General features: G+C 38.4%; 1 protein-coding gene across 1 annotated transcript; it reads left to right on the forward strand.

Annotated features, from left to right (window-relative positions):
- Positions 1-904: 904 nt before the first annotated feature.
- On the forward strand, positions 905-17,743 carry cd109 (CD109 molecule). The gene is made up of 32 exons (XM_037694558.1): positions 905-975; positions 1,053-1,207; positions 1,297-1,325; positions 1,424-1,657; positions 1,740-1,862; positions 1,976-2,030; positions 2,492-2,573; positions 4,444-4,525; positions 4,633-4,756; positions 4,826-4,935; positions 5,022-5,210; positions 5,449-5,553; positions 5,640-5,702; positions 7,792-7,965; positions 8,074-8,226; positions 9,239-9,308; positions 9,424-9,511; positions 9,605-9,722; positions 9,814-9,927; positions 10,714-10,932; positions 11,071-11,209; positions 11,352-11,528; positions 11,703-11,784; positions 11,882-12,113; positions 12,224-12,398; positions 14,161-14,351; positions 14,500-14,655; positions 14,786-14,851; positions 15,387-15,511; positions 15,603-15,759; positions 17,271-17,373; positions 17,497-17,743. The coding sequence occupies exons 1-32, from the start codon at positions 911-913 to the stop codon at positions 17,694-17,696; spliced, it is 4,155 nt and encodes a 1,384-aa protein (XP_037550486.1). The 5' UTR covers positions 905-910; the 3' UTR covers positions 17,697-17,743.
- Positions 17,744-24,619: the final 6,876 nt, after the last annotated feature.

The following is a 24,619-nucleotide window of genomic DNA, read 5'->3' on the forward strand; positions in this document are numbered from 1 at the left end:
GACTTAGTCAGTTTGAGGCCTGCCAACAAAATCTGTCATATAAATAGCACCTTATTGACGCGTTTCAAACCAGCCTGCTGTGGAATTCCCAGAAACTGGCTTTACACAAGCAAAAAGGGCCTCAGCCTGCCGAAGTCTTTTGGATGAAAGACAAAACGTTTCTTCCAAGAAGAAGCTGTCCAAATGTGATTCATTTACCTGGATGATTGAGCTTGCATACTTCTACTTTTCTCTGTTGCTCTTAAAATGTGGAACAACCTGCCTTTGAGCATCAGACAGGCATCCTCCCTGTCCGTTTTTAAATCACTCCTCTCTTCTCCTTGATTTTTGACACCACCTGCAATGTTGATTTTTAGTCCAATTTTAGTATATTTTAACCCATTGAATTATCTACTTGTTTTTGTTTAATATAAGGCTATTTTGCTTAAATATATTTTTATTACGTATTGTGCTATTGATTTAATTGACTGTAACTGTACAGCACTTTGGTCACATGCTTAAAGTACTTTATAAATGAAGCTGGTATGGTATAATTTGGAAAACACATGCACAGACAAGGGCAAATACATGATCACATTTTCACCTTTGGTGATGGACGATAATAGCATTTTAGTCAATTTCTTTTCAGTATGAGCAGAATAACGCTCAGACAGGACTGGGAATTGGCAGACTCTGAATAGAAAGATGAGACGTCTCCCTGTGGGTAAAGGTGATAAGAATATGAGGGCATCCTCTTCTGCTTTTTATCCCTGACAATGGATGTGTGTGTGTGCGACCCGTTGGTGTTGGGACGAGAGGTGGACTTTTGTCACCTGTACACGGAGGCAGCTTCAGTTACACGAGGCTGTCAGTTTGTGTTCCAGGTGTGAAACTAAAGTCAAACGTGTGACTGAGATCACAGCCGGACAGCATGAACAGGATCAGGATCCTCGTTTTGTCTTTTGCCGTTTCTTGTTCGACACAGCAATCGTCCAAGTAAGTTTGATCCGAATGTCTCATTTTGGCTTGTTAAATCGGTGATTAATGCTTTTCTTTCTTTTTCTCTTTTCTAGTACAACATTGTTTTTGATCTCAGGCCCAGACGTCCTGCACGCTGGTACACCCACTCCTTTGGCGTTCACTGTTTTCACCAACTTCTCTGGCAAAATAACAGCTGAAGTTGCATACGGCAGCACGAAAGTAGCTCAAACAGAGGACTTCCAAGGAGGTGAGACTATAATACCACAGATTTATTTTACGTGATGACTCAAATTTTGTAGAAAAGTCTGAAAAAAATGTTTTTTTTTATTATAAAAGGTCTGACCAAGATCCTCACACTTCCTCCTGTAAGTACAATTTAGTTTAATTTACTTTTCACACATCATCACAATTCTAAATAACTATTTTAGTCAACGTCTAATCACGTGTCTGATCATTTCTCCAGTTTCCAGCCTCCGTACCTCCAAACTCCCCGTTGAATTTGACAGTTTTTGGCTTCAGGGAGAGCAGTCAGATTTTTACCAAGACCTCTGGCCTCACCTTCAACCTTAAGAATGTCTTCACCTTCATTCAAATGGACAGATCGCGCTACAAACCGGGGGACACCATCAGAATCAGGGTTGTGTTGGTCCAGATGGATAATAAGCCGTATCAAGGGAAAGTAGACATGTCTGTACTGGTAGGTGTGCATCAAGACCACAGCCAGAGGAAATCAACAGATGTATTTATTCATTGTTTGCTGACATTTCTTTATTGCATAGAATCCAAACAGGACAACTGTTGACAGGTGGTCCACTACAGAGAGTCTGGGAATCTCCTTGAAAGACTTCCGTTTGCCCCAGACCGCTGCTTTTGGACAGTGGGTGATCACAGCCATGGTGAATGTAGGTTTGAAAAACATTAAGGTGTTCACTTTGGTTATGACTTAGTAGACGGCTGTAAACCTTCCTGAATTACCCCAAATTAACTTTTAATTTGTCTTTTGTCCTTTTTGCAGGGGGTAACTGATGAGAAAAGATTCACTGTGGAGGATCGGAGCAACACATCTACCAGTGAGTCTGAACAATGTTATTCTTTTGTTAAAGGCACACATATTAGATCAAATTTTGTTTTATTAGTTCAGGATATTTTTGTTGAAGATATAAGGTCTGTTTTCATCTGGTTGCAGTAACTGTATTCTTTATACTTTTTCACAGATGTTACCTTCCCTCTGTGAGCCAAAATAATTTATTGAATTAAAATAAAATAGAAAATAAAACAGAAACACTTTGATGTGTTTTTGTTACCGATTTCAAATCGTCGATAAATTTTGCAGCAATACCATGATTTTCATTCCTTGGCAAAAACAATATAAAACAAGAATGGGCTAAATTTGTTTTCATGTATAGAACCGCAATCGTCAAGTCAAAAATCAAAGGATAAACACAAAAATTAACAGCTAAGAAGAATTCCTGAATGTGGTAAAAACAAAAAAGCATTTTAAAAAGTATTTATCTCATGATTGTGTTTGCAGATAACTCTCCGTTTGTCGTGCTGATCAGGACTTCATCACAAGTGTTTGTTGGTGATGACATCACAGGATCCGTGAGAGCGTTGTAAGTTTAATAGTGTGACTGTTTATGAAGCATTCACACTATTGTGGTCCATTATTCTTCTGTACATTTTTTGGCATATTTTTCATTCCACAATTTTTTTTGCCATTTCCACAAATCATATATCAAAACATTAGCTCATTCAGAAGAAGGGCGCTATGACTATTGGTATTGGTGCAGCTTTAGCTTTGTGAAATATTTAGCCTTTTCTGCCACTTTTTTTCTCATAGAAAATGAAATGAGCTCATTTTACATCCTTCAAACCTGTAGATCTGTTTACAACATTTTACTGCTTCTTTCACATTTTGTTCTGGTTCAGCTTTTTTCAGCTTTCTTGTGCAAATTTAAACATGTTCAGCTACTTTTAGCTAATTTCAGTTTTATATTCATTTTGCCAACTAAAACCTATTTGTGCTTCTTCTAACGTATGCTGCTCATTTCAACTTATTTATGCAAGCTTCAGCTTTTTCTGCTATTTCAGCTACTTTTTTAGCTGTTTCATGCTAATTTGAGCTTTTTCAGCCAATTCCAGATTTTTTTATATAATTTCAACTTTTTCAGTCCAATTCAGCAAAACTTTGCCTTCTGTGCTTCCTTCTGGCAACTTGAACTTCTTTTTGATGTTTTAGTTACTTTTCAGCAATTTTTAATTTAGCTAATTTCAGCTTTCAGAGAATTTCCTCTTTTTTGTGCTCATTTCTCATTCTTTCAGCATAATTGGGGAAATCTGTTATTTCTTCTTTCTTCTGCTAATTTAAGCTTGTTCTACCTTTTCAGCTAGCTTTTTAGCACTGTTAAGCAAATTCCAGCTGTTTTCAGGTAAATTCAAGTTTTTTATGTTAATTCTTCTACTTTCAGTCTAATTACCAGTAACTTCTTTATGCTAATTTCAGCTCATTATGCTCCTTTCATCTTTTTTCTGCTAGTTTCAGCTTTTTCAGCTGATCTGTTTTTATGCAAATTTTAGCTTTTTCTACTAATTCCAATTTTTTAGCTCATTTCAATTTTTTCTTCTTCCTTCTGTTAGTTTAAGCTTGTTTTTGCTTTTTCAGCTACTTTTCAGCCTTTTTTTTAGCTAATTTACTAATTTTTGTGCTCATTTCTCCTGATTTTAAATCTACTTCAACCAATATGTGTTATTTATGCTTTTTTCTGCTAATTTAGTCTTGTTTTTCCATTTCAGCTACATTTCAGATTTTTTTAAAATCCAAGTTCAGCTGTTTTTAAGCAAGTTCTTCTGCAATAAGCATCCACACTGCATTTTCACAGGAAATGCAATTTCTATAGTTGTATTTAAAACCTCCTAGGACCTGGCATCCACATATGTGGACATTAAAGGAATAAATAATGCATGTAATGCAAGAGTTCAGGTCTTAGAAGGTTTTAAAAAGTTGAAATTTAAAATATAGCAGAAACTCTCTTCTTGCCCTTTTTGTGTGTGTGGACGCCTTTACAGCTCAACTCCTCACACAGGACACCTGCAGCTTAAAGCCTCTGTGCTTACCTGCTGTTAGGACTACACCTTCAGGACAGAAATGTCAGATGGTGTTCCTGGACGTTGCTGGAGACACTCTTCAAATTTGGATGACCACTGGCATCTCTGTGGACTCATCTATGTCCTGTTTTAGGACTTCTTTAGTCATTCTTTGTTAACCATCACCAGTTTATCAGTCTGAATTTGGAAGTCCGAGCTCTTTAGCCCGTCATTCTCCCATAGTTATTTTGGGATTGTCAACCCATAAATTCACAAATGTTGCTGTAAATTATTCAGAGGTTAAGGTGTTTATTGTACCTGCCTGAAGTTTACACCTTGCTAGGCTGATGTCTTTACATTTATAGTGTTACACTGAATAATTAATTTTCTTTCTTTTAGTTATTCCAGTGGACAACCTGTACAAGGCACGTTGGTTGTAACCGTCACTTTGGAGCCTTCATTCTTAACACAAACCAAATCAGTGAGGTTTTAATGTCCTTCTTGCTTGTTTATATATTTTTAAACAAACTAAAGTGAAAATGAACCAATTACATAATGATGATAACGGTAACCCTCCACCTTGTTCAGATCTATGGGTCTACAAAGTTTTTCTTCAGCAGAGATCAACTCCAGGCTTTATACTCTTCATCAACATTTAGCAGCAACAGCCTTGTTTACCGCATTATTGCCCAAGTTAATGACAACTTCACAGGTGGGATATATTTTAACTGGTCTTCAGTGTATTTCAGCTGCAGCACCAAAGACATTTTTATTTTTTAAGGGTTTAAAGTGAACAAAACGGTTGAAGTCCACCTCGTGCAGGACAAATTCCACCTCATGTTCCTCAATTTTCCACCCTCCCTAAAGCCATCCTTACACTTCTCTACCAATGTAAGTAAAATAGTTAAAACATTTTAATTTAATGTTGTTTTAAACTCTTTTTCACTGACATTGCTTTCTTCTCTTGCATCCCCCAGCTTCGGATCAGAAGATCTGATGGGAAGCCTCTAAGCTTGTTCGATTCAAACCACTCTGCTGTGGTTGAAGTCACTCAGAAATCCTCATTCATGAATGTATCTACAAATCTTACACTTCCTGTACCAAAGGATGGAAACGTACTCGTCCAGTTTAAATTACACAATCAAGCAGAGATGCTTATAATAAGAGTGAGTACCAAGAATTGTTGTTTATGGAATTAAATCCTCCAGGTAAACTCAGCTGTTTTCTCATGTAAAAGGAGTGGTTTCACTAAAGTATGACTCGACACGTTTATTGTTGCATAAAACCACCTCAAGACATTTAGATCATGTAACCCTGTAAGGAGGTGTTCATCTGAAAGAACATCCAGGACATCTTTCAGGAATCCCAGGAGACTCTTACTGTTTGTCTTACTTTTATTTTCAGGCCATATATCAGTCCAGTGAGGAGACACTGAAGGTCTACAACAACCACACCTCTTCTAGTGGTTCATATATTCAGATCTACCCGGTCAACACAGTACCTGCACAGGTAGCTCTAAATATATTATGCACAATTACTGATTTAATATGCATACATGTACATAATATACTATCCAATGTATGACTAACTTTCAGGTGGGCTTACCATTTCAACTTAATGTGGAGAGTACCTTCAAACCAATGACGCTTCACTTTGTGGTAAGGTCCCTGACACGAATCAGATATTAAATGCGATATAACAGAATAAATGGAAAAAAATCTTTCTGCATTAAGTACTTAAGGTACTCATTGCAAAGTCATGAAGACCAGTCAAAAATCATATTTAAATTTATAAAAGGAAAAAACAAAATCTGCACATTTCTCATATCAATGTCCTTAAATTAAAAATTGTGGCAGGATGCCAACCACCACTTGTTTGTTGACCTACTGGAGCAGCTGACGTGACTGAAACTGGGTCAGCAATGGTGGCGTCCATAGAAGAGCTGTATGGGATTTAAAAGTTCCAAAATATTGATATGTTTTTACATATCTATGCTCATAATTGTCAAGTAAAGTAAGACAAAAAATAAATAAACCGTCCACATAACCTGACTGAACATTGTTGGATTTGTACCTGGATTATTGAGCATGAACTTTTGGCAAAGTAAGACCACAATTTAAAAAAATGAAACTCTAAACTAACCAGTCAAGAAGAAGTTTAGTAAATCTGTGTGTTTGAATGCAGAGCTTTAGCTTTATGGCTTTCTACTGCTCTGTTTGATCCCTGATATTTGTTTTTAACACTTTGTACGGTGGCCCTAAGGTGTAAATGAACAACATTTGAAAAAAACAGAATTACATTTGAAAAAAAAAAACAACAAAAACACAACAAACGGAATTACATTTGAAAAAACGGAATGACATTTTGAAAAATGGAATTACATTAAGCCAAAGCGGAAGTGGCCCGAATGTGTTTTTGCTGTGTTTTTTCAAATGTTGTTCATTTACACCTTAGGGCCACCGTACTTTTGCCTACACTTCCTTGATTCAGCTATGACTACCATCCTAACTGAGGCCAGTCACATGACTAAAGCTTCCACTTGGCAGATTCTGCTTCATTTTCATAGTGCGTGGTCCCACATTTTAGATTTGTGTATCAGTATATCTGGAAAACTATTTGAGTAAACTCTTTCAAACTGCATTATTTGATACAGTACAGGATAACCTTCTTTATACTTTGCACGGAGTACATTTAATGCACAGCATAGCCTTTGGTTGGAGAATGAATGATGCACCAAACAACCACTGATATCTAGTGAGATTATAAAACTTATGTCAATGTTAAAAAGTCTCATTCACAATATTTTGATTGAATTCTACAACTAAAAAGAAGAAGTGCACAAAGAAGACCGTGATGAATGCCTAAGCTAGAGTTTTAGTGGAATGTGTGTTGTTTTTTGCTGTACTGATTTCCCATCTATGCATTTCTTCAGGCAACAACTCCTCCTGTGTATATTCTAAATATATTGACATTTATGAGCAGTATGCTATAAAGCCTTTACTTTGATTGTCAAGATACTGAAGCTTTTTAACTTTCTATTTTAGTTCTTGCTGCTTTGCAAGCATTTGATTTATGGACTAAAAATGTCTTCATACTCAGAAAAGTGGAATTAAAAGGTCATAATATAATAAATGCGACAAACTTGGCACAATTGCTCAAAATAAATTGCAATCATAATTAAAAATATAAAACATAATATTTTAGGCTATTTTGACATCACTTGTCATTATAATCATGATAGATGTTTTATATGCTTTTTTAGGGATTGCTTTTTATCATATATTAGGTTTAATTGTAATATTTTATGAGCTTTTATGCGATTAGAGTAACCCATTGCAATTTTGTTTTGTATTTTAGATGCAAATAAATTTGCTTAAAAAATGCATACAAATAGAAAAATATTGTATTATAACAAATATTGCATTATTGCCATAAAATTAATTTATTTTGAGCAGGATGAGTTGAAAATGTGGTGGTATGACCTTTTACAAACATTTTCTAAACATATAAAGCCTATAATGTACAATAGTCTAACCTTTAGTTGTGTATTTAATCTAAATAGAAGGATCTTTAGTTGCTCCAATAACTGCATCGTTTTTGTTTGTACCAAGTGCAATGTTATAAAAAACTAATGTTTCTTAATGCAGTTGAAGTTTTGCAGTACTCAGAAATAATGGACATAACTTAGAGAAGTTTGTAGTTAAATAAAAATAAATCTGACTCCTCTCTGTGCTGCTTTAATTCTAGGTAGCCTCTAAAGGTCAAGTGGTGGCTGCTGGAACAAAAAACTTCTCTTCCCTTTTGGATCTCACACCAACATCGTCCTGGTACCCTGAGGCTTGTGTCACCGTTTATTGCATCCTCTCTGATGGGGAGATCATCAGCGACACAGCACAAATACCCATCCATCAAAACAGCCATGTGTGATCATTTGATTCTTGATTCAGTTTATTTTTTATACACCATCCTAATTGATATGGTAATCCTGTTGGTTGTGCAGGTGATAGTTCGTTTGCTTGTTCTTGTCAGATAACTCTAAAATGGAGCAGTGATCGAGCCCAGCCAGGTGAGCGGGTATCTCTCATTGTGGCAGGCAATGAATCCAGGTTTCAAGTGGCAATCGCGGTAAAAGGGATGCAAAATGATGCACCCCAACCTTACACCGAGCTGTTAATGGAGCAGGTACGAGAACACTTTAGATTAGAAAAAGCTCAAAGATCAACTTTTGTTTGACGTTTAAAACATTAACTACATCCGAGTAGAAAATCAGAACCCAGAAGTGACTTTTAGACAATTGTTTTGTTGTCATGAAAAGAGAAGTGTGCTCTGAAATATAAACTTCTGTGTAACTTTATAGCAGCATCACTTGTTTGTTAATTTATTACAAAAGAATCTCCCTGGTTATCCTCCGTATCTTAGCAATTTCTTGCAGTAAGGTACTGAGAAAGTTATCAGAGTGAGACCACAGAACCGGCTGCTCTGGGTGTAACGGATCTGCCTGCTTTGTTGGGAGGGAGCTCGTTTTTCTAGGAGCTGGAAACTGTAGAGTTTTGGCTGCAGGAGCTGAGGGTTATTTATGGCTGTAAATGACTGTAGCAAGTTTGCAGCATCTTTATATTTCCAGATGCCCTATGTTGTGTGAAATAGAACAGATTATTTAAACACAGAGATTTGTTTGGCTAATAAAAAACAGAAATTGTGTCTAATGATCATATCTCACCTTTATTTCCGGGGTGTTTTTATTTCCTGTGTGTACTTTTACACATATCAAAATGCTTAAAAAGAACTTTGTGTGTGAGAGTAGTGTTGAGTAATTATGAGCAGTCAATATCTTACCTGTTTTACATGGCAGTCAAGGTGATCACAGTTTGAAGAATCAAGGAGAAATTTATATGAGTGGTTTAGGGTAACAGGTGTAAAAATGACCAATATAATGTTTGAAATGGAAGCGTCAATTTTGAGTTTTTGAGGTGAAATTCGCTCTTGAATGAATGCTGCTTCCCCTAGCCATTAGCTTTACAACCCCATGAGCTACTCCCTGAGTCTCTAAACTGGGATTGCTTCAATTTGTCCCCTGCACGTAAGATACTGACTTGTTATAACTACTCCACCCAGTCCTTGTAAACTAAACCATTTTACTTTAAGACACCAGCACACAATTGTTTTAGTTTTTTTTATTTCTCTCATTACACAGAAATGCAATCTTCAGATGATGACGAATGCAGTATTGAACAATAAAAAGCAACCAGATGGATCTAAAAATGGTAAAAGTTGCTCCTTTGTGGTGACTCTTTCATATGGATATTTAGCACATTGAACTAAGTCAACAAATTCAATACTTCCCTACAATGCTAACTGATTTCTTCTTTTTGGCTTCAGATAGTGGCAGTGGCCTAAATATTGAAAAGTACTGGAGCCAGTGGATTGGTACTACAGACTCACTGCTGTTGTTAGACACAAATGTCAGGTAAAACTTAAAAGTGCACATGCTAAATTAAGAGGGTGGTGTTTAAATGATGATCCAAAACATGTTTTTATTTTTTACATTCATGTATTTTAGTGATAAGAACTGGAAGAGTGGGAAAATAGCGGTGCCCGATGGTGTCACTTCTCTTGAAGCTTTTGCACTCGTGATGTCGGAGAACCTGGGTTTGAGTTTCATTCCTGTGCCACTAAAGGTAACAACTCCTCAGCTGGTCTTTGTTAACCAGGGAAGATTCTCAAACTATGTGCCATTAACAGTGGACACGTCTCTTCTGCCATTGACAGCTGACCGTATCCAAAGATTTCTCCTTGTCTTTTATTGTCCCACCATACGTCATCAGACGGGAGGAAATTGTGCTGGAAGTAAACGTAACCAACCATTTGGACCACGACATTGGGGTATGTTGGATAAAATGTGTGACAGCTAAAGTGAAATTAGTAAACCATCTTGTATTGTCTTCCATTATCCAGATGTGGACAATAGTATTTTTGCTTGTGTCTCTCACCAAAATATTTAATGAACTATTAGAGGAATTTAAATAAAACTTTCAGAAAGTAATTATTAGATGTACATTTGCAACTTAATAAGAACAGGAGTTATCGTTTTAAGACAGCTGCCACAGCCTTGAAAAACAAAAATGGCTGCCACTCAGTCAGTGTGGAAGTAGTTGAGTCATTCACAACACATACTCTGAGCATGACATCTCACAATGTTGTTTTAAGGTTTTACCAAAACATCAAAGTTCATGCTCAATCATCCAGGTACAGAATCCAATAATGGTCAGTCAGGTCATCTGGACCGTTTCTTTTTTGTGGAAAGACGTTTCGCCCTCTATCCGGAGGGCTTCATCAGTCTGAGGAGTCCCAAGTAAACTGTTTTCCCCACCAAGCAGTACTCTCCTTTAGTGGACCAACCAGTTTGCTGGTGATAAGATGGTTTCTGGGGGTTGTCCTGTCCCCCATTTTTAGCACCTGGACTACATGAGTGCACTGCTTAGTGGGGAAAACAGTTTACTTGGGACTCCTCAGACTGATGAAGCCCTCCGGATCGAGGGCGAAACGTCTTTCCACAAAAAAGAAACTGTCCAGATGACCTGACTGACCATTATTGGGTTTTACCAAAAACAACTGTAACGCCGTCATTTTTCAACAAAAGAAAGTGTCATTTTTGTTTTTACGTTTCAGGTTATTGTGTTTATTGCACAGACTGAGGCCTTTGAGTTTGTTATGACGGATCAACGGGACAAATCGATTATAAACGCCCAGAGACTCACCTTGAGAAGCCATCAGACTGCTTCAACTTTTTTCCCCATAAGGCTTTTGGCTTTGGGCGACATTGAAATATCTGTGGTTGCCATGTCTCTAGAGGCCTCAAACAGCTTTTCCCAGAGAATCCTGGTGAAGGTATGCCACATCAAAATAAAGGACTGAATATAACAAGCCAACAAAGGAGAAAGAGATTAATTTTTACCAAACAAACTGTAAAAATGCAGCATGCTATGAGACATTCAGTAACAGTGGACTTCTTTGGTGTTCTTGCAGCCTGAAGGAGTTGAACAGTCCGTCTCACAGACATTGTTCCTGGAGCTGGCAGAAAAACAAAATGGTGCCAGATCTGTTTCCTTTTCTTTTCCTTCAGATGTGGTACCAGGAAGCCAAAGGGCCCATATATCACTGGTTGGTACGTCTACCATTCAACTATTGTGCTGTGCCAGACACTGATAGGCTCTCTGGCTTCATTCAGATTTAAAGACATTGAAATATACTGGTTTCTATGCTTGGTGTGAAAATAAAGCCTTCTTGCATTGTATTACTTTGCACAGGCGATATCTTGGCTCTGTCCATCAATTACTTGGATTCACTGGTTCAGAGGCCCACCGGGTGTGGGGAGCAGAACATGATTCACTTTGCTCCAAGTATCTACGTCCTCCAGTATCTGGACAAGTCGGCCCAGGATGACCCAGAGATCAGGAGCAAAGCATTGAGCTACATGATGACAGGTAATCTGCTTTTTCCATCTTAAATTTGATTCAATAATATGATGCATGTTTTACACAACCTGCTTTATTGATTATTTATTTATTATGCAAATTTTATTCTGATTTAGTTATTTCATATAAATTCCACAGAATATGTGACGTTAATGACTAATAAAGTTGTATTTTTTGCTGTAGGTTATCAGAATCAACTGTCCTATCAAAGAGCCGATGGTTCCTTCAGTGCTTTTGGACGAAACGACACTTCTGGTAGTATCTGGTATGTCACCAGTCCTGCACATTGTTCTACAGCAAGTTTGTCACAGATCAAATTTCTCAACCTCTATGCTCTTCCCTCTTGTTCTATGTCATACCAGGTTAACAGCTTTTGTGCTGCGGTGCTTCCTTCAGGCTCAGTCCTACATGCAAATAAACACGAGTGTCCTGACCAGTGCCATGGGATGGCTCTTGAAACATCAAGGGCCCAAGGGGGAGTTTGTTGAGGTTGGCAGGGTCATCCACTCTGAGATGCAGCGCGGGTTGGATGATGACTCAGTAGCTCTCACAGCTTATGTGCTACTGGCATTTTTGGAGGATGATACTTATTCTGTGAGTCCATGGAATTTATGTTTTTCAGTCAAAATGGCTGAATATGTTGCAAAATAGGCCTAAAAACTTAGTTATACCAACAGAAAAACATCTGCTTTTTCTTTGCAAAGGCCATGTTTGAAAGCAATGTGTCTCTGGCCCTGAAATACCTGGAGAGCAAAGTGTCGAGTGGTGTGATCCGCAGCAACTACAGCCTGTGTTTGGTGGCGTACGCTTTAGCTCTGGGCGGCAGCCCCAAAGCTGCTATAGCGCTCACAGAGCTCAGCAAAAGGGACGACTACACAGGTGATTTCGACCAATTATGGCAAAAGAGCTTTAGAAATAAGGATCAATGGTTGATTTATGAAGCAAAAATAGTTTTGGCCCATACAGTTTATTGGAAGCTCGTTAAGAATTCAGTTTTCAGTATGTACTTTGTAAAGTAACGACTGTCTGACCAGTTAACTATAGAAGGTTTTGGAAAAATACGGATTGAGTTGTTAATGCTGTTCTTGTAAAATGCAACATTAGCCCTATTCACACAGGATTAGTTTACCTAGGGACCACATGCTATTTGTAATAATTTCGGAGATTGTCTGTGTGGTTAATCCCGTGCGAATCAGCCATGTCAGTAAAAATTCCCCGGCAAATTACCTACACTATTTTGCTGAACTCCAAGGTCCTGTGATAATTCTAATTCAATGCGATAGGCATCTCTGTGATTTGGACAGAAATGCGCAGGATGCGACATGTAATGACACTTTTTTTTAAAGTAAAATAATTTGGAAAATATAGACCAAGGCTATTTTAAATGCATGTGCTGCTCGCTTTGGGTTTTTTTCTTTTTCTCGTGCACTGGTGCTGGAGAGATGCAATACCAGGTTGGTGCGTGGAGTGGACGAAGCAAGCCCCTATTCCATCTCCCTGTTCCAAAAATCAATTTAATATATGGTCCCTGTGTAGGGGACAGCTTTTATGCTGCTACTTTCCTCATCGCAGATGAGAGCAGGTGCGGAGATGTGCACGTGATCAGCTGACCCATCCATCCATTATATTTACTCGCTTCTTCCTTTTCGGGTAGCTAGTGCCCATGTCCAGCCATCACTGTGCGAGAGGCAGGGGACACCCTGGACAGTTCATAAGTCCATTTCAACCGGTGGGTCAGCGGACGTGTGGCTGCTCACGCGCACGGCCGGTGACAGCTGTCCATCTGAGCCTAACGTGGCTTTTTTTAATCTCATATTTAAACCTGCCAGTCGGACCTGCCTCCTCCTCAACAAGTAGATTAACACAATTTTATACTGTGCATTCTTTAGTTTTCTTTAGTGCTGGTTCGTAAAACCACATCAAAGCTTGAGACCGGCCCGGCCCGCACATTAAGCACATTATTATGGACCGGCCCGGTCGTGACAGCACAGCGTGTTAACATCATATCTGGAAGATCTCCGTAAATTTCAGTTAAATCTCAGGCTTTGGTTATCCCGTGCAAATGAGTCACATTAAAAGCAAACGTTGGGGAGTAATTTATTGATTACATGTGGTCCTTAGGTAAAACTAATCCCGTGCAAATAGGGCTATTGTTTTATTTAAAAGTTAGTCTAACATTCTAGTTGTCTTTTATTGGAGTCTGCTCGTGCTGTTTTGAAACAAAAGCAAATATTAAATGGGCTACACTGGTAATGATCTGTCTCATTTACCTTAAACATCAGATCTTGGAATGGTGTTACCTCTACCTTCATCATGTTTCAGTTCAAAGTTGGAAAACAATGTTTGCTAATTTTTGTTAATTAGTGTTTAGGCTAACTACAGTTAGCAGTCACATTTCTCTGCATTTGATGCATTCAAACACTGTAGCAATAGGTTCACTGAAAAACAATATAGGTTTTTGGGGGATGACCAATTTATCATTAATGACAGGAGTACAAGTACCGTTTATTGCTGCAGCTACCACCACTTGCATGTGCATAGCAGCCATATTGGATTTTGAAATAACGGCTGGTGAGAAACCTCACACTCTCGAAGTCCAATTTCTCACTTTAAGGGACTTTTTTTTTTTCTATTTTGAAAGATGATGTCATGATATGGATGTCCTCTGCTGGCACGAGGTCACTTGATCAGCAGCCGAGCTCGACACAGATCGAGATGGCCTCGTATGTTTTGTTGGCTTTTTTCATGCGAGGCAGCTTCATTGAAGGGATCTCCCTCGTGAAGTGGTTAAGCACACAAAGGACTCATCAAGGTGGTTTTGGAACGACTCAAGTAAGACTTTTTTTTTGTTCCTAAAAAAAATTATGTACCGATAACTGTTTCAGTCTGGAGAGAATAATGCAATATTCCATTTATTTTAGTTTTACACAACTTGACATTTTGAAAAAAAACTTTCTATTTTTGTGTCTGTTTCCTGCAGGACACCGTCGTTGCTCTCCAGGCTCTGGCTTACTACGCTGCGTTCAGTGGTGCCAATGCCATTGACATCAAGTTTAACATATCTTCCTCCTCGTCTTCGTTTGTGTCACTGTTTCGCATCAACGCAATGAACTATCGAACTTATCAAAGCCAAGAGGTAGCAAAAAAACAAATGTTTATATCTTTGTTAACTCAATGGATGTTTTACATTTATGATTTAAAGTGGACAAAATAGTCAAAACTGACAAAAAGGACTAACTTTTATTTCCTTTTGTTTTTGTTTTTAGATTAACCCTGTAGAAGATTTACCTCTGCAAATATACATGGAAGGAAGAGGATTTGCCATATTTCAGGTATAAAGCAAAATAAATCAAGAGTATTTTGAAGCAATGTTATTTTTGCATCACATGAATCACTTTATGATACAGATTTTTAGTATAGTTTGCACCAAAGCCTTGCTCAACAGTAATGTTTCCATACTTTCATTATGTTTGGCTCCATACTCTGTTGACAGACTAACCACTGGAGCATGCTCAGAAGAAATTGATGGCAAAATGCATGAGAGCTTCTCCCAGCAGCACAATGTCCCACATAAGAAATGCTCAATCAAAACACCAAATGCAAATGTAGCATGATAATGGACTCACAGCAGTTAACATCTGGAATGCAGACTTTTATCACTCATAGGGAGACTCTAGGAAAGTTGAAATATTTCCTTGTGCATTACATTGAAACTTGTTTTTGTTTGAATCACCTCTTCTAAATGTTCATTTTATACATTTTTCTTGCATGCAGAAACATGCAGATCGAGTGCAGAAAGTGTCCATTTTTGGTAACTTTTCCCAGTAGAAGTTTCCCATTTTTAACAGTTTTCATAAATGTGTGCAGCTGAACGTCTTTTACAACGTGAAGAGCAACAACTTGCAGCAGACCTCAGATGAGGATGCGTTCGTATTAACATCTCATCTCACTCAAACTGACACTGATCACATGATGATGTCTGTGTGCACAAGGTAAGCACCAACGATGCAGAAAGAATAGGTGATTTATGCTTTTGGTGATGTTTGTAATAACATGTAGATGTTTTATGTTAATCCTCTCAAGATTAAAAGACAGTCAGCCAATAAATAATACAGGGATGGCTATAATGGATGTGGGCATGCTCAGTAGCCTTGATCTTCCTCCTGAAGCTGCGGTTGAAGCAGATTTTATCAGACGTGTGGAGAGAGGGCCCTATAAAATCAGCCTGTATCTGGATTCTGTAAGTGTTAAATTATCTTTTTCTTTCCTTTATTTATTTGTCTAGTTTGAAACACTGATGGATATTTTTTATTCACGAAGCCCAGATGGAAGTGCTGTGAACACTATGTATATCTTCCAGCAGCGGGGTGGGGCGTCACTTTACACCAGGGGGTGTCCAAACATTTTCAGATGTGGGCCAAAACTATCAAGATGGAGGACTTGTGGGAAACAAAAAAAGAAAAGTGAATTGAACTCTCAACGTGAACAAGGATTTTTTGGAGAAAGGACAAAAGTTTACTAATTTTGGTGGAGAAAGTGTTTTAAATGGTTGTAAATCCAAAACATTAAAAGCCTTGGAAACACTCAACTTTTTTTTTAATTAAGAAGGATTTAATTTATTTGATTTGTTGGGTCTATGTTTGTTGTTTTCTTGTGTTTGGAAAGTTCATTTTAGTCTGCTCTCAGCAATAAAAGTGTAATTTGTGTAGGTGTCCTTTAAAAAAGGGGTTCGATCAGCCTGTTGGACCACAAGGCTGATGAAGTTCTGAAAAAGCATCCAGCTGTCAGTCGCTACAACAGATTCATAGGGGGCCGAGATGATGTCAGGGCAGGGCAGCTGACTCAGGACCCAAAGGTCCGAGGTTCGATCCCCGGTCATTGCTCATCTCGTGGTGTCTGAGCAGGACACCCAGGCACCCTCCATAGCTGCTCACTGCTCCACCTGGTGGTGGATGGGTTAAATGCAGAGAGCCAATTTCACCGTTGTATGGGAACGTACAATGGTGACAATATATCCAAATTAAAAGTTTCTAATCTTTGTTATGCTGCTCAGTTTCCTGCCACAGAAAAAAATCCAGTCTGAAGCCATCAGACGATATACTTCAGGTGTAGATTTGGTCAGCAGAAATGTTCAGATAGGTTGGATTATTAGAGGATTAGGAGATTATTATGGATTATTAGAGCTGCTGCAGTTTATCTGTGTTTATAAGACAAAGTTCAACCATTTTCATCAATGAACCTTTGGGCATCCATGACCTTGTTTTCACTCCTTATTATGTCCAAATTTGCATCAGATATTTGTTGATACACACCTGTAATTTCAGGGGTTTAAAAAAAAAAAAAATTGCTGTAAGCATAAAATAGAAAACTTTAAATGTAAAACAGATCACTGTTTGAGTCAATTTATTTCAGTTTGTAGTTCTGTGATTTACAGAGATTATCAAAAATCCCATAAATAAATAAAACAGTTACCATATTTTTCAGACTATAAAGGCACACTTAAATATTTTAATCATCTCAAAAATAAACAGTGAGCCCTATAGTTCTGTGCACCTTGTTTATTAATTCTGGTTGTGCTTATGGATCTTGAACTGATTTTATGTGGTGCACGGCGCTCAAATCTGTCAAAATTAACTTGTTTTGCTTAATGCGCCTTATAATCTGAAAAATACGGTACATAATTATTCAGCTTTGCATAAACTGGCAGTCATGCTTAAAAATAACTTCTTTTTTTGTGTGCTTAATTTGCAGGTCAACAAGTCAGAGGTTTGCGTTAAATTTCCTTTGGTCAGAAAACACAAAGTGGCTCGTGTTCAAGATGCTGTGCTGCAGGTTTACGACTACTATGAACCCAGTGAGTCCAGCTGCAGGAACTCTAACGTTCTGCCTACATTTATGATAATTTTTCTACAAGATTCTTAAAACAGGGTATGACAGACTATTGATCATCATGTCATTTGATTGTTTTCTTTTTCAGCAAGGAAAACAACAAAAACATACAACTCAGACTTTCTCCTCAACACGAACTCCTGTTCTTTCTGTGGTGAAAAGTGTGATTCCTGTCAGCCGGGGATCACCATCACAGTCAAGTCCCCGGTGTCTCGTTCCACCACAGAAACCGTCTACAGCCTGATCTGCTTATGCCTTGGAGTCGCTGCTTTTCTTGTTGTTGTCTAATCATAAGAGTGGCATAAAGCTGGTCCATGCATGTTTCAAATGTTGACAAGTGATTAGAATATATAGGCTGTTTGCAAGCTGCAAGTGCACATGTGCCCTCTACTGTTTACAAAGAGTTTTGCATTGGTTTTGACCTCTGAAGAGGGAAAAGCCAGCAGAAGTTTTCAAAGAAGCCAAATCAAAAATGACTTTAAAAGTTGTGTAGTTAATATTTCATTTATGATTCTAATCGTTTTAATCGTATTACACTGTAAAGCAATCATTAAATCTTCATTTTTGTTTCTTTATTTCAGCCTCCATATGTTTTTATACAGCAAGGCAGCAAATAAACGGTTTATTTGAAGCTCCGTGTGTGTCCTCTTATCAGCCTTGGCACAAAATGCCGACATGTCAAGCTGTCTGACGAGTCAGGAAAGGCTAAAAACAGGAGTATTTTCCTTATCAGCTTTCTAGCTATTAACAGGCTTGTGAGTTTAGACATTTTACTACTTCAGATGGTTACTTTGTACCTGTGGCAGAAAGCTTTTAGAGATGATTTAAAGTGAGATAAACTTACCTTCTCCTCCTGGTTTGTCACATTAGTGTTAGCTGGAGGAATGCGTGACCTATAGAAGTATGCAGAGTGAGCACACATGGAAGTCATCTGCAGATTCTTACCAGGTTTGACAAGACTGCCATTATTATGAAATGTGAATGTTATTAGATTTTCAGCTTATTTTTGCAGAGTATCATAGAACATCTTGTTCCACTGAATAATTAACTAGGTGATTATAGTGGAAACATGTTAAACTAGAGTTAAATGTGTCCATCAGTTCAGTGATTTGTCACATTCAGAGCACTGGGGGGGTTCTTACAGCAAGCAAATAGAAACTGCACTCTGTTTATTTGCTGGAAACCCAGGTCTGTTTTTTATGCGTTGCTTTTTTATGGACTCGCTGAGAAAGTACATTCCTTTTTGGAACACTAAAATGTTTGGCTCCTTAGCAAAACCAGAGACAGGAAGGAGAAATGTAGGTGTTACACACTAAACAGTCAAGTTATTTACACAAACACGTTGACTGTTAACGTATTATTAATAATAGGTGGACTTTACAGCGTGCAAAATATCTCAGACATGTTTCATTTTAATCTTTGTTTAAAATGTATGCGTTGGTTGTGATGCAGCTTCCAACTTCTTTAGATTTAGAAAGGTGACTGTTAATAATCTGACTTTTATACGCACTTTGATCAAATGCACTCGTTTACTGACTCTTCAGGTGAATGGAAACGTTCAAAAATGAGGAAACAAAATATTTCATGTGGATTTCGAATAAATGCTCAGAAAATAAATCATTGTACATTTACCTACATCTCATTAAATACTAAGGTAAAGTTAATTCAAGATGGCTGTCATAGCCAACTGACCTAGCAAAACACTAAAATTATTATAACTCTGTTCATTTTAAACACTTTGAGCTATGTGAGGTAGTAGCTGAGCATCAACCCTAACACCAACTTCAAACACTAACCAATGTGAATATTTTTCATTTAAAACAGTGGCTATAATTGTTAGCAAAATATCTTTTGAACGAATGTTCAGACATTCATGGAACACTCAGAAAGTAAAAAAATTGCCTAAACTCTTATAACTCGTTAGCATTCATCGAAAACCCCATTTAATATGGCCGCCACAGCTAAATGACAACAGCCAACACAGAAATGGCTACAATTATCTTAGTTTTGCAGATAATGAGCGTATAACTGGTGCAGCTGAGATTCATCTTCATGATATTACATGGGATGGCACATCAGCTGATTTATAAGGTTTGACTAAAACAACTACAGCTCTGCATCTTTCCAGCATAAGATGATTTCAGTTAAAAACTTTGGCATGAAAGATGGTGGATGATATGAGTTTCTTCAAGGAATGCTAGGCCTTATATATATATATATATATATATATATATATATATATGGCTATATTCTATGAAAGTGCTTTGTTCCTGATTTTAATACAAAACAGAAGTTTAACAGGAATTTAAACCAGAAATTGGACACACTGTTGCATGAACTGAAGCTGTAGCTCTTCAATCACAAACACTAGATGGCATGCTTTGCATCCTAATAGCTCAAAGATCATAAAGAAGAAGGGGTGGCACACACATACTACATCTGCCATGTGTTTTAAGTTAAAAGTACTGAAACAAATAAGTACAGCAAGCAAGCACCTCCTCAGAGTGTTTTTTTTTCTCCTTCCTTTTTTTATATGCACAATAAATACTTTCAGAAAAAATCAGGTGGTTCTTTAAAGCTGCCAGATTGATTTAGCTCATAAATACTGTGTCTCGAGAGCATATCTTCGGTGTTGAGGTGGAAAGGAAGATTGGAAATATTGTTTTAAAACAGGATTAAAGGTTAAGCTAGCTTTAGTAAAATAAAAAAAAGTAATTAAAACAAAATGAGCTACAATACAAGCTTTTCTATATTTCATTTCTCCAGTGAATAATTAAAAACATGAGATGTGCACACGCAAACACACATTTAAAGGCCGTAACAAGTGACCTTTGCTAACCTGGATCCTGTGGGTCAAGTTACAAAAACAATCACTCAATCAGTGGCATACAATAGCCATGATGTCACCCATTTACTGTTTTAGAAGGCTGAAAAACTGCATTGTGCCTTTTACTGACACTGTAGGATATGTGTGTGTATTAAATTAAATCAATTAAAAAGAGTAATAAAATATTGACATTTCTTGACTAAAACAGTAGATATGGTAGAGAGAAGGTGATTTATGTCTTTGCCACGTATCTCATTTTACTTGAACAAGCAACAAAAATGTGTTTCAAAGTAAATTTTCCACATAATTTAAATTTAGCAGTGACTCTGAAGCTAATGACAACACTTATGTTTAATCCCAGGGCTATTAAGTCAGAACAAAATAAATTATTATTCATATTGTTCTCCTTATGGGAGTCTTAGGACAGACATGAAATATTTTAGTTGGACTAAACGTGGCGGAAAGTTTGATAAAGTGTGTGTGTTGCGTAAATATACAATTAACTTTAAAAGCAGGGTTAGACTGAACTGTGTTCCAGACATGACTCCCCATTGTCCTGCAGCACAAGTCGTCCAATAAGCTTTGAAACCCCACCGCTGCTGGAGTCGTGGAGTTACACCAGCGACGGAGATCAATCGATAGAAAAACTTTTAACTCCCTTGCTACGCTTCCTAAAGGACTCCCCGTGTCGAATGAGCCGAGTGTTGCTAGTTTAGTTTGGCGAGCCGTGCTTCACTCTCTGGGGTGACTCATGGAAAATCCCTTTATCCTCCATCCCACCCAGAGGGAGAGTGTATTTATACAACCCCCATGTGACCTTGTGCTGGCTGGGCCAGTTAGAAAAATCTGTCCTTGTCAAAGATGAACTCCACAACAACACCAGGCTGATGATCCTCTCTTTGAGCCTGTTTTCTCACCACGCCGTGGTCCAGTTTCAGGTAACGGACGGGAGGAGTCTGGTTCAGAGATTAGGCGTCTGTGTGCACGCACAGATGAGTGGTGTCTCCTATGATGAATCACTGTCTCTTGGTGCATCAGCAACGATTCATCGACACGTATCTTTGTCTGTATCGGGGATAATGATGTAAGTATGAGCAGCTACAAGCCCGACGGGACACGAAACTGTAAACTCGTGTCCAGAAACAGCCTCACAGCTGACGACTGTTGAACCAGTCTGGGTTAAAACGGGAGGATTTCACTTCCTTTCTGACTCCGATGACGTTTACTTCAACAAAATCAAGCTGTTTTTGTTCTGATGAAAAAGCTTCAGCGGGAAACGTAAAAAAAAACAACAACAAAAAAACAGCTGCTGTAGCGTGATTGATTCAGTCTGACTCAGGAGGCCTTTGTGGTTTTATCACGACTTACTGTGATTTTATCTGTCTGAGGGATTAATTTATATCTTCATGTTAAAGTTTAAAAACAAACTAGACTTAAACAGTCCTGGGGGTGTCGAACTCAGTTAACAAAAGGAGGCAAAATTAAAAAAAATTGGCCCATGGGCCACTTCTGATACATTAACTCGAGTCAGATATCTTTTCTTGGTTGCAGGATTTATGAATAAAAGTTGGATCTGTCTCACTTGACGTTTGTTACTCTTTCCATATCAGAATCAGTAATGACAGAATGACCCAGCTTCTTTCTGGCTTCAAAGTTAGTCAGCTGGTAAGAGAAGTCTACGCTAAATGATGTCTTTAACAGTTGTTTTAAAGAGAAAAGTAGAAGATAAACAATATTTTACATTGAAATCATCATCTTGGGGGGCCAGATTTAGCCCGCGGCTCTTGAGTTTGACGTGTGCTCTAAACTCAAACTGACTCTTTCATTGTGATGCTCTCCTAGTTTTCCACTCATTTTTCACCCTGGTCAGTTTTGCCACTCCAGATTCCACCATCACACGTTTCCTCAGGTTTAATTAATGAGAAACAGGTTGAAATAGGTTTACTTCACGGCTCATGTATGCACGTGTGTTTGTAGATGGGGGTATAAGATGAAGCAGGCAGAAGGAAAGACAGTTTATGTGCACAGAAGACGTGACAGCAGCACGTGTGTTTGCACAGTCGTGTCTGACTGACATGGGATTATTTTGTGTCTAAACCGCAGAAGGAGCTGGAGTTCCTGTAGTCTGATTAAGACCAAAACACTGTCTGAGTTGCCCACATTTGTACTATCCACTGCTCCAACGAGTCTTCGAGGAGGGAAGCCAGTGTCTGTGCATCCCTCTTACAGGCAGCGATCATCAGATTGATGAATGAAGCGAGCTGAGAAAATAAACGCTCCAACTGTGTTATTCCACAAACAAATGCCTCAGGGATGATGGCCAGCTGAGACGATGGACCTGAATGCCGCTGGAAATAAGTCCCAGTTCATATGTGGAGTAATGACTCAGATTGGAGCTTCTGTGTTTAGTCATCTGGTGGAACCTCGGTCACTTCAAGGTGATTTTATAGTCATTTGCATCACATGTGGTACATGAGGTAGAACAAAACTGTGTACTCAAGGTCCCAGTTACTTTGTACATCCAAAAATAACAAATATAATATAAAGTATTTAAAAAAAAACAGTATACAAGTATACAAGGATCTAAGATATATGCTAAACAATAATAATATAATATAATAAGGTGCATTAAACAGGAACCTAAACATGAGCCTGCTGTGAGTAGATGGGTCTGAATATAGCAGCTTATTGGTAAGAAATCAGCAGCATGGATGATCAGCAGTGCAAATAAAATGTCAAATATCCAGTTAAACTGGCTTTACAGTGATTTCCCTGGTTAGAGATTCATGAGTCTAACAGCCTCAGGGTAGAAGCTGTTCCTCAGTCTAGTGGTTCTACACTTTATGATCCTCAACCTCCTTCCTGAGGGGAGCGGGGCAAAAAGTGTATGCTGGGTGAGTGAGGTACTTCATGATGCAGGTGGTCGTCTTCCTGCATCTGGAGGTGTAGATGTCTGTGATGGTGGGGAGACCGACTCCAACATCTTCTGTGCAGCCTTCACCACTCTCTGCAAAGCTTTTATTTCTGCAGCTGTGCAGCCTCCATGCCACACATTGATGCTGGAGCACAGGATGCTCTCCACTGCACACCTGTAGAAGGAGGTGAGGACTGAGCTTCACAGACCAGCTCGCCTCAGACGCCTGAGGAAGTAGAGTCTCTGATGAGCTTTCTTGATTACATTGGTGGTGTTGTTGCTCCAGGTGAGGTTGGTACTCAGGTGCACACCCAAGTACTTGTAGCTGGACAACACTTCCACTGCAGATCCTCCTATGTGCAGGGGGCGGGGGGTAAGTGTGTTTGCTCCTTCTGAAATCCACAATCGTCATTCACTGAATGAGAACAAGTAAAGACCAAGGAAGAGTGAGGTTTGGGTCAATGAGCAAATATCTCATGAAACACTGGACAGAGTTTAATGAAACTGTAAAGAAACAATCACTGATGCAACCCACAACTTTTTGGACCTAATCCTACTCACGATGGCCATCACAGCCAATAAACCCAAAACATGCTGAAACTCTTTTTACAGATATTGAGTTTAAATTTGATTCTGGAGTAGTTGAGCGTCATTCAGAACACATATTCTAAGTGCTAACAGCTCATGTGAGATATCACAGTTTGTCCAAAATAACTATAATTTTGTCATTTCTCAGCATGTGGTAATTTTATTCTAAGATTCTCGCATTGAACATGTGGGTGATATGGCTAGGTCTTTTTATTTATTTACTTTATTTTTCGTTTTGCACATTTTTTTGGATTGCTTTCTGGGAAACGTATAAACTGAGATTCTTTCCCATTTGCTGGCCTCTTTAAAAGGAATGTACAAAATTCTGTTTCAGATCTACATTTCTGTGCAAGGAATTATTAACAGGAAGCACAAGAGCTTGATGATTTCTGTATTTAATAAAGTTCTGTTTATGTCCAGCTCTGCAAGACCCAGCTGGTGAATACATAAAAATTCTTACATTTTCATAATGGGTCACGCTGATGTACCATAATCCATTTCTGTCTGGTCCCTTGGGTCTTGTGATTTCAACAGCACTGACTCCGTTGTCTAAATATTTCCTGTCACGACCAGTTTAAATATTTTGCAGGAGCCTTGATGCCATAAATGTCAGAAACTTTGAAGTAAAAGCCCAGATGTTGTGAGTGGCAGAGAGAGAAGCCCCTGCTGGGCAGAAACAGAAGCAACCTAATTCTCCCCAGGTGTAAAATGTTGCCACTCCATTACCGTTAAAGAGCACGGACGCGCGTTGGGTTCACACGTTACGAGCTTCACACTCCGGAGTGGTATTCAGACGTGACTCTGTGTCTGCTGGTCATAAATCCAGATCACAGCTGGCATTCACCTGAGGCATTATTAAAGGTGTTCAGGTGCAAAGTTGAA

Source organism: Nematolebias whitei, chromosome 21 (assembly GCF_014905685.2).
Source record: "Nematolebias whitei isolate Nwh7 chromosome 21, NemWhi1, whole genome shotgun sequence".
Classification (NCBI taxonomy): domain Eukaryota; kingdom Metazoa; phylum Chordata; class Actinopteri; order Cyprinodontiformes; family Rivulidae; genus Nematolebias; species Nematolebias whitei.